The sequence below is a fragment of the Mus pahari genome, chromosome 5 (genome assembly GCF_900095145.1).
Source record: "Mus pahari chromosome 5, PAHARI_EIJ_v1.1, whole genome shotgun sequence".
In the NCBI taxonomy this organism is placed as follows: domain Eukaryota; kingdom Metazoa; phylum Chordata; class Mammalia; order Rodentia; family Muridae; genus Mus; species Mus pahari.
Window position 1 is genome coordinate 60615003 of NC_034594.1, and position 11060 is coordinate 60626062.

Here is an 11060-nt window from a genome sequence, read left to right on the forward strand (position 1 = left end):
CAGGGGAAGGCCAGGGCCAAGTAGTGGGAGTGGGTGGGTAGGGGAGCAGGGGCGGGGGGTGGGTATAGGGAACTTTCTGGATAGCATTTGAAATGTAAATAAAGAAAATAATAATAATAATAAAAATGAAAAAATGGTGCTTTTGATGTTATATACATGCAAACAGAGGTGGTCTATACACTCCATAAGTGTGATGGACAGACAGTGTTTTTGTACCTTGGAACTCAAGAAATGGGCATTGGTGTGACTCTAAGTTTTTCATTGTAGCTGGTATCTAAAGAGTTGAGTGATCTGATCATAGAGCTGTTTCTGGGAGTTAAGCTATACCTGGCAACCTGAGTGCTAGACTGCTTGCCTTAATCCAACCGAATCTAGGGCATAAATGGAGCTTGATAATCAGTGAAGGCAAATGGGTGGATGAGAGACCATCATGACAGACATAAACAGCATGCCCTCAGAAGAAATCCTGGGCCTTCCTCAAGGGAAGGCAAGCAAAGATGGGCATGGCCTCAAGCCCTGGTCGGGGTTCGGGGTCATTGGGAGCTGCTGATAGCACTGATGAGAGCCAGGCCTGATCAAGCAGAGCCACTAGTCTAAGAAAGGAGCTGCAACTTTGCCCTAAGTGTGCTGGACCTTTCTAGAGAGTTGGGCCTTTTCGCTACTTACCTTTCACTCCCGCAGGACCTGGCCTTCCTAAATCTCCTGCAGCACCTCTTGGCCCAGGGTCTCCCATTTCTCCTGGATGGCCCTTGAGTCCAGGCATTCCTGGGTCACCTGGGGACAAGAGAGAAATTTTCAGACAGTGACACGTGAATAACTGTCTCCTGGTAAGGTCATCTATGTTCTTAATGCATGAGTAAAGAGGGACACAGTTGCATTACTCTTTCTTTGTAGATATTTTTAACCCTAAGGAAACAAATACTTAATTTCAAAAAGATACACTTACAAACAATTGAAGTTGCCAATCATGATTCTAATTTGCCAGTGCCCGCCCTGCCTCCCTCCTCATTCCCCTCCACTCAGCACCCCCTCCCCCCATGCTGACTTGAAAGAAAAAAGGATCATTTAAAACCATGAGCTATATATGTGACATTGCTTTTGGGATGGGGGATGGAAAAATGACAGGCAATCAGCGTAACTGCCTGGCGCAGAACTGGCACTTTGCCAGCGCTGCTTGAAGTAAAGTCTTCTAACCCTGTGAAGTTGGGCTGCGTTTGGGGTGAATGAGACACAAGGGGGCCCTATATGAAGAGTGGCTCTTTCTGGTATGCCAAGTCACATGAATATGCAGGGGTTTTCGAGGCTTTCTGGCAAGGTACCTGGACACCCTGGTGGTCCAAAAGAGCCTGGCTGTCCAGGTCTGCCTGGTGGTCCTCGGGGCCCTTCATCTCCAGGAAAGCCTTTCTCTCCAGTGGCTCCAATATGACCTAAAGAAGGAAGGGCCAAAATTCAATTAGTTGTAGATTACTCTTTGAAACAGTGACTCTCAAAAGGTCAGCCTCAAGCCTCATTGGCTGTTGTGTAGGGGTGTTTTTGTTGGTTTTATATTTACACTGTGTTTGATCGGTAAGGAAGACACGATTGAGAAAATTTTGATGACCAAATTATCTGCTTTTAAAACTGTTCTTGTATCACAAACAATTTTCAAGTTTGCAGTGGTTTATCTTTTTTAGATTGTAGCTTTTTAATCATTCTTACTTTAACTAGTCAATCTAATTTCCCCCTACTCAGCAGTAGGGGGAAATCAATCAAGCACTTGTAATTCTTTTTGTTGTTATGCATAATGTTATATATGCAAATCTTTTATTTATTCTTTGATAATGTCATACATTTATGTATTGATCATGTCCACTTCCCCTCCCCCTTCCTCCTTTGTAGATCGTTAACCACGGTCTCTCCTTTTGAACTATTTCCTTAGGAAAAATTTCCCAGGAGCAGAATTTCTTGGTAAATAGTGTGATGTTTGGGTTTATCTTAAAATATGCTTTTAAATGCCAGAAGATTTTAAAGTAAAACATAATCATTGTGGGATGCCATCTCAAAAGACTTCAAGGCATTAGCCTGAAAAATAACCCTTCTTGTGCGGCCAAAAACATATTGTGATAGCCAAGAAAATTAATAACAATCCATAAAGCCATCTGTTCACTCCTGACTCCAGTACCACCCCTGCCCTGTTGTCCCTCACTAAATTCTACACAAGAATTGCACATTGTACCTAATGGGTATACCTCTTAAATTAAAATAATGAAACATTTCAAAAAATTAGTCTCTAACAGTCATTTCTCATGAGTGAAACTTCCTAAGGAAAGCGTGGCTGCTCTCTAGGTCTTCTAGAATAAGCCATTCAGCACTGGGTTCTTGACATGGGTTGCCTGTGTTTGGGACGAAGTACTACATCTGCAAACAGCGCCCCCTATCTTCCACCAACAGCACTACAGCCAGCAGCCTGAGAATAAGCCGTGTTCTCACTAAAGACTTTTGGTTTGTAGCCTTGATTTTTTGATAAATTGCCCCTAGTCTGGAGGTTGAGCAGGGAGCACAGTTACTCATAGAATCTTGATTAAAAAGCAGTCCTCTGTTCTCAGGGAGAGTCCTGCTCTTCAACTCAACGCACAGGAGGGGCTCATGGGGGTTCTCCAAGTATCCCGCAGGCCTTTGGTGCCATACTGGGACTAGCTTCATGAACTGAACAGCTAAGGTGTTCTTAGACTCTTCAAAGATCTGACAGGTATTGTTAGTCTACCCAGCCTCTTCAGTGTAAGCCAATCAAATAAATCCTTTTTTTTTGATATATATATATATATATATATATGTATATATATATATATATTATAATATATAACCTGTTGAGTCTATTCCCCTAGAGAACCCTGATACACTTAGAATTATATTTATTTTAGTACTAGAAATATGACCTTATGTATGTGACTTTAATTCAAAGTTATAGTAAACCAATAATCTACACTGAGAAATCAATGGCTGGATCTTTAAACAAAACACAGAGCTTTGTATTTTCAAATCCATAGAGAGGTTAGCATTCATTACAACACTAAAGTAACCAATGCCCGTGCCTATTAACTAATCAAATGTACTGGCTCCTCAACCTGCTCTGTATTATCTGCTTGATCCCAAACAGCTTCCTGCAAGGGACACATGGCACCTCACGGCAGCTCCAGTTGCCAGAGCAGGTGTTCAGAATGATACCTAAAAGTTAGGGTTGTGTCTTTTCGGGAGTAACCTGCACTCCATTCCCCTTGGAGGTGATGTGGACGGCTGGAACTTGACTGACCCGGTTCAAGCTTACATAATCCTGGAACGCAACGCGTTATGCTCTCTCTATACATCCTCACTGAGTTCATGCAAGTGCAGAGCACGGATTCCTAGCCAAGGCAAACAGAGCATCTAAACTCTGTGCGGAGGAATAACAGAACAGCTCCTGAAACTCTAAGCTTAAGCCATGGCAAATAAGAAGCCAGAACAGTTTAAACACTGATGACCACGGGACACTGGATCAAGCAGGGTAAGGCAAAAAAAAAATATCTGGAAAAGCCTGACTCAGTATAAAACAACCTCAGACTTATGGTTTCCAACTTTAAATGCTAGGTAATGTAAAATGCCCACAGTTTGTGCTACTTTGAGCCTGGAAATGTTTATATCATCGGGGTTTATAACAAAAAGACCCACAAGCAGGAGCAGATTTCTTACTGACGTCACAATGGTGAGGTCATCTGTGATGCTGTGTACGGAGCTTTCAGTTTACAAGTGACTTTCATTTGGTGTTCTAATTAGACGTTCTATTTGGGGAAACAGAACATGGCTCCCGCCGAATGGAACGTCAGGGTGATGCATGGATGTCCTTGTTAGTATTTCTGTAGTCTGGGAAGAGGGAATTTCAATGGACACATCGTCTTCTTCAGACTGGCCTGAGGGCATGTCTACTTGATTAATGGTTGCTGTGGGAGAACCCAGACCACTGCACATGGAGTCAGCCCTCAGCAGATGGTCTGTGACTGCACAAGAAAGCAGGATGAGCAAGCCATGGGAAGCAAGCCAGGAAGCAGCACCCCTCCATGGCCTCTGCTTTGGTTCCTGCCTCCAGGTGCCTGCCTGAGCTCCTGCCCTGACAGCCTTTCATGATGGACTATAAACTAGAAGACGAAATAAACCCTTTCCTCCGCAAGTTGCTTTTGGTCACGGTGTTTGTCACAGTAATAGAGAGCAAAGTATGACAATAGCATTCTAAATACAGTCTCTGTAGATAGATGTCTGCCCTGTCCATGCAGTGTATAGCCTGTGTGTGCATCTGTTCATACTTCTCTGGTTATTAATCTCAGATGTGTTCCTAGCAGAAGGATCCCTGCATTAAAAAAAAAAAGCAAGAATATTTTAAATATTGATGCGTGCTTCTTCAGGGTTCAAAGCAAAAGTGCAAATTTGAACTCTCCATGTCTGCTAGTATGCTGTTTGCTATCCATGAGTGAAAGAGGTGTTTCTCAATAGCTTGTGGCCATCTAAAATGACAGCGTTGGCAAGAAAATATGAATTTTAATTGCTTGAATATTCACTTTGTCATTATACAAGCACAAGAGTGTATATAGCTGTGCCAATGCCATCAGTCACAGGGGCCATTGTAGAGCTACATTTAGAGTCCCCAGTGCCTGGTCCAGGTATCATTCTGGGTGAAGGATGCTATAACAATGCCACCCAAAATAGTTTTGGTACACACCTTAATGGGCAAATGGTAAAGAAAATATTGATAAATCCATTCCCACTGATAAGCATAAAAGTAATTACTTTGTATTTCAAACTAGGTTTTCTTTCTTAAAATAAGAAAAATCAGGAGCTATACCTTGGTATCCAGGGCTACCTGGCTCACCCTTTGGACCAGGTGGACCACACTGACTGGCAGGGTCGCCTTTGTATCCTGTGAGTGACAGAATACCGAGAGCATTAGTTAAGAACATGTCATTTGGAAAAAACAACCAAACAAACAAATCACTTGGTCTCATACAAGTAACTTCCATGGTATTTGCCTTCATAATCTAGCTTTGTGTTTTCAAAGAGATTTTTTAAAAACTAATTTTATTCACAAAGAAGAACAATGGAAATACAAGTAAAGATGGGATTTATGACTTTTAAAAAAATGGTCTATTCTATGTGGGTGAGGGTGTTGCTTGCAGGTGTGTATGTGTACCATGTGTACACCTGGTACCTGTGGAGGTTACCAAGGCAATTAAACTTTTGATGGTTGTGTGCAATCATTTAGTTTATCATGACTTTGGTTTATGTGCAACTTTCTGCCCAAAATGGTAGATAAAACTCCTTTTTTTTTTTTTTTTTTTTTTTTTTAAAAAAAAGATCTTGACTTGTTCCCAAGGAGTTGTAGGGGGCTGCAACACTGTAGGTGCAACAACAATATGAACTAACCTATGTAGCAGAAGATGGCCTAATCGGCCATCATTGGGAAGAGAGGCCCCTTGGTCTTGTAAACTTTATATGACCCAGCACAGGGGAAGGCCAGGGCCAAGTAGTGGGAGTGGGTGGGTAGGGGAGCAGGGGCGGGGGTGGGGTATAGGGAACTTTCGGGATAGCATTTGAAATGTAAATAAAGAAAATAATAATAAATAAATTTTTTAAAAAAGAGTATAATTTCAGTTGTGTTTTGGATACAAGATAGACTCAAGCCTATTAGGCCAGCCTGAAGCTATTTTACAAATAAAGTTTTATTGGGATGTAGCTGAATAGTTGTGACTGAGACTGTATGCCACACAAATTTTAAAAAAATTATGATATGACCCTTTAGAAAAGAAACTTCTTATCTTTAATTAAGGATTAAAAAATGATTCAATTTTAAGTTACATTTGGATGGAAAATTCTTAAGGAAACAATTAACATCTGGTGAAGATTTTTAAGAAAGTAGAATCCTAATAGCTAGACATAGGAATTCCTTAACTGGTTCTTATTGAACATGGGGACACTCTCTAGAGATGTGGGCCTGGTCATTTGTACCAGCTGCCATTTGAGACGCTTCGATCACGACATAAGAGTTTCTGAGACTTGCGTGGAGAGGAAGTCATGATATGTGTAGGTATGCCAGATCCTATCTGGTACGTTTGACCTGTGTGGAAAATGAGAACTCCCTGAAGCTTCCGTGTCTCACTGTCTGGGGTCAAAAGTCGTGTCTGAGTTCTAATTTGTGAAGCAATTTAATCATTAACAAGATGCTCACTCGAAATGCTAGAATTCCTGGAACTCTGAATTTTCTAGTTTGGAACATTTTCCAAGCCATACCTTTAGGTCCTCTAGCTCCATCATCTCCTGAGAATCCAGGGGGTCCTGGAGAGCCTGGATCACCCTGACAATTAATGGAACAAAAATAAGACCCTCGTTGGGTTTTCCATGCTGCAGCACAAACACATTACAGTTTTCTGCAGCCAAATTAGTGTTTGTAATTGGCAATGGTGAAGGAAACTGTTAGTGTCTTGTAAGCATAATACTAACTGTGTCTATGTTTTATGAGTGGGTAAAACTCCTCCAGAATTAGAAATGCTCTTCCCAGCAAGAAGTACAGACTTCTTTATAAACGATTACGAAGAGTAACTCTCATACAACTTGAATTTACACTTGGAACAAACCACTTGATATAAAATGAAATACTGAAAGCTGTGTTGTATCATAAATTTTAAAGATCCATTTTATTCCAAAAGATGGAAAGCCAAAACTATGTTATACATTTTCCAGAAGTTTGATACATGTCGCTACACTATGTTTTCTGGTTTCTCAAGGGGAATGTTACTCATGATTATAAAGGCCAAGTGTATTTTAAAGGAAAAAATATGACATCTCCAAACAGATAGGAGGGCTGAGAAACCAGAATCTGGGCAGTGTTCAGGATGGGTTTTTTTTGGTTTTGTTTGTTTGTTTGTTTTGTTTTTTTCCAATAAAGCATCAGTTATGAGGCAAGGCTCTGTGAATTATTTAAACCTGGGAGGGCTGGAATGTGTGAATCACCTGACTTTCTCCTCTGCAGCAGGACAACCAGTTCTAAACACTGGTCAGAAATCTCAGTTATGTCATAACCTTCCAGAAGGTTCTATTCTTCCTTCATGCCACCTTACTTTCAAATATCCATAAATAACAAGGGCACATACTGGCCAAATCCGACATTTTAAGGGATCCTGAGAGCAATTTATTTCTTCTCCCTTGCAGGAGCATCTCCTCACCTGGTCACCTGGAAATCCTGGAAAACCAATGACTCCTCTCAGACCAGGTGATCCTGGAGGGCCAGGGGGTCCAGGAGGCCCAGAAGGCCCATTTATCCCAGGCTGCCCTCTGTGGAGTCCCGGTGGTCCTTCTCTTCCAGGATCTCCTCTTTCCCCTCGCATCCCTGGGCTTCCTTTATCACCTGTTGAGGTCAGTAGTATTACAAGCCCCTTGGCCAAAATCCTAAGACTGAGTGAAGATTGTATTAAATGACTTGATTTCACTTGTAAGAGATGAAGACAATGAAATTGGGATGCTGGCTTCTAGTCAAAGCCACATCTCTGTGGTTCCTGTCTTTGGCAGCCTCACTAGGAATGAAGCTGTCCAGGAATAGACTCAAAATCACCAGTGGAAAGAGAGAGCAGGCAAGGTCATTTGCTCCAGCATGCACACCTTACAAATGAGGAAATATTTGACCCAGAGAAGTTAAAACATTTTCTCCATCTGGCTAGTAAAAGAGAAGTCTAGGATATATAACCCACGCAGATTAATCCTGAAGTTGAGAAAAATGCAGATTTAGTTGTCAAAATCCTTGTTCTGCTATATTTCTGAGGATCAGCAGCATGCCATCAGGATGCTGGTTAGAAAAGTCGGGTTCCTGGTAGCCCCATATCTGGAGATTGAGGATCTGCATTTAGACAAGGTCTCAAACATAATGATGTTTGAAAGAGGCTGGGTAAAAGGACACAGGCAGGCCCAGATAGTCACCCCAGCTTCCCCAAACAGAGGGAAAACAGTTATTTATGTATACCTTGTATTGGTCCTAGATTGGAATACATGATTCTATAAATACAGATAACCTCCAACTACATTTAGCATGGAAAAACCAAAAAATTACTAAAAATGTTTAGCAGGGTATGATTATATTTAAGAAATTGTGTTTCCTAGTTTCTTGTTGGAAGGAAAGTTGCATAATACATATTCCCTTGCCTGGATGGTCTATAAGAAGCTAAGTTACATGATGGAGTTGAGAAATGTCAGGCACTTACCTCTTTCTCCTGAGAACCCACCATCTCCTGGAGGCCCAGCATCCCCAGCTTCACCCTTTCTGGAAACAACTGCTTCTCCTGCATCACCAGGAAGTCCTCTGTCTCCTGTAAATATTACTTATATGAGAGAAACATAAACACAGATACACTACACATACAACTCATCTTCTATCAAATGTCACCTCATTAATAAACTCCATCTACCTCCATTAAGTTGTATTAATGGATCCTTCATTATCAGTATCAGGGATTAAGAAACTCCTCCTATCACCCCTTCTCCATCCCTGGGACAAGGAGCAGTTATGTACTTAGTAAAATTTCTGTATACAACCCAAAGGTCTCAGGGCCCTCTGTGACTTAAGACATTCAGAATTACATTAAAAGAACAAACCTATTTCAACCTGATTCTCTGCATATGGACTTCTAAACACTAGCAGTCAGATCCCATATTCCAGCTTATTCGATCTGAGCAGAGTAGTGTGCCAAGACAGGCTCAGTAGACCAACATGGCGACAGCTGATTGTTAACAGAGAATTCTGGGAACCAACTGCTATAGTGTTAGCTGTGTGATGTCAGCAGTCATGAGAGTGTTTATGGTGCTGTGGGTATATATTTACACAACTATAATTGGCAAACAGGATTTTCCTCGGGACCATTATGGGAGAGCAACTTTACATCTGCAGTGCCAGCATTGATCTAAGTTTTAATTGTCGGTGGAATAACTGTTTAATAGTATAACATGAATTATCTGCAAACATTGGCTATCTTATATAGCAAAGAGATTGTTGAAACTTATAATTTACAAGTAGTAATGCATATATAATAAAACAAGCACCACACAAAAGCAAATATAGAATCAGCTGAGAAGAAATGGTCATTTGAATGAAATCAAGGCCTTTTTCACAGAGCTCTTTAAGAGTTAAAAATACTCCTTCTAAAGGCTGTCTTTTCATTGACAGAAATGTTACTTTCTCTCCTACATCAGCAGCTGAGAGACCATAGGAAACATTTATGCTGTCAACAGTTAAGGGGGACAGGATTCAAAATGTAAAACCCCAAACAATATTTTATGAAAATTAAGAACTTGGGAAAATTATATGAAATCACATTTCATTGTTTACAACTAAAATTCTGTTCCAAATTTTAATTTTATCCTGTTTGTGTGTTGTCTCGGGTCATTTCAGGGTGCCAAGACCAAAGTATGTTACTGTAACCGAGGTCACATGGGCCCTCAAAGCCTGCAACATTCTTTACAGGTCTTTACCACCAGCTGAGCAAGGTCTCTGAAGCCTGTGTCTGTAGATGAGTGCACTGAGGTGCGCTCATTCACATCCCAACAACAGAATGATCCGTTTACCTTAGTTACATGTAATAAGATCAAAAGGCAAGAAAAACGAATTCCTGCACTGTCACAGAACTAAAGAGATCCAGGGACATATGAATAGTACTTGATTAAATACGGGGAACAAACTCGTGCAGCCCCTGTGTTGTTGAAACCACTTACCTTTGGCGCCTCGCTCTCCCAGGTCTCCCTGCAAGCCAGGCCAGCCTTTCTCTCCAACCTCTCCCTTTCTTCCAGGTTCTCCATCTGGGCCTGACTTTCCTCTCTCTCCTGGAAAACCAGGGAAGCCAGGCAGCCCTGGAAGTCCTGATAAAATGAGAACATGAAGTTTTAGGGAAGCGCTTTAAGGCTAGTGTGGTTCTTTTATGGTCCTGGTCATTCCCATGATACAAATCCCTGCCTAACACTTTATGCTGAATGATGGTCTTAAATAGCTGTGTTCCCCTGCCCACTCCTATTTCCCATCCTACAGACCTAACGTGTAAGTACTGATGTTTTAGGGATCCTGCACCCAACATATTTCCACAGCACCAAGAGAAGGGATGAGAACAGAGGCCTAGCCAAAGTGAGATATGTTAGCCTGGACCTAATGACATCATCGGGGCTACCTGGTCCTGTGAGCTGAAGTGTTGGAGTCCTGTGAACCCAAGGCCTTTGGCCAATTAACTGACACCACAACATTCTGCCACTAGAAAGGATGCACAGAGAAAAAAATGGTACATCCAAAAGAAAGGGCACAATCAGGCTAAATAGTATGTTCTGTTAGCGAGAGTTTTACCTAACCAGTTTGGTTTGACCGTTAATTTTGAGTTTGTAAACCTGGGAGAATGACCGGGAGAGCAATACTCACCCTTTAGGCCTGGAAGACCCGGTAGGCCATCTTCCCCAGCGGGGCCTGGAATCCCAGGAGGCCCTCGGAGACCATCAGCTCCTGGTAGGCCTGGGAGACCAGGGAGTCCTTTCATCCCAGCTGGTCCAGAGGGACCCATGTCTCCTGGCTGGCCTTTCCAACCTGGGGCCCCTGAAACACAGCACAAATATTAAGCAGGAAAACTTAAATTTTTCTTCAGTCACAGGAAAAACACATCCCAGAGAGCTTAAATTATGTACCCGTGACACTTTTTAAACAAGAACAAAATAATAGTTATTAACTAAAGTGTCAGAGCAACTTTTCATTTGCCTAAGAATATATTTCTCTAAATGCTTTAAAAAGGAAGGCAGGTCATCTGAAGAGTGAAGATTATACTGTTTACTACTTTTTAGTATAAAGATACAGAGATGTAAACCAAAACTTGTACTTATATGTGCTCTTGAAAGAGAAGAGGAGGAAGAGGAGAAAGGAGGAAGAGGAAGACAAAGAGAAAAGAAGAGGACAGTGAGGAGGAGGAGAAGAAAGAAAGAAAGAAAGAAAGAAAGAAAGAAAGAAAGAAAGAAAGAAAGAAAGAAAGAAAGAAAGAGAGAGAGAG

General features: G+C 41.5%; 1 protein-coding gene across 1 annotated transcript in view; it reads right to left on the bottom strand.

Moving 5' to 3' along the window:
- The window catches only part of LOC110321617 (collagen alpha-4(IV) chain), a 121830-nt gene that overhangs the window by 25136 nt on the left and 85634 nt on the right, over positions 1-11060 (bottom strand). The window contains exons 30-37 of the mRNA XM_029538683.1: positions 10445-10615; positions 9757-9900; positions 8253-8357; positions 7224-7405; positions 6292-6355; positions 4850-4924; positions 1320-1427; positions 667-774 (exon numbers count right to left, since the gene is read on the bottom strand). Of these exons, the coding sequence (XP_029394543.1) occupies positions 667-774; positions 1320-1427; positions 4850-4924; positions 6292-6355; positions 7224-7405; positions 8253-8357; positions 9757-9900; positions 10445-10615 (957 nt within the window). The remainder of the gene's footprint in view (positions 1-666; positions 775-1319; positions 1428-4849; positions 4925-6291; positions 6356-7223; positions 7406-8252; positions 8358-9756; positions 9901-10444; positions 10616-11060) is intronic.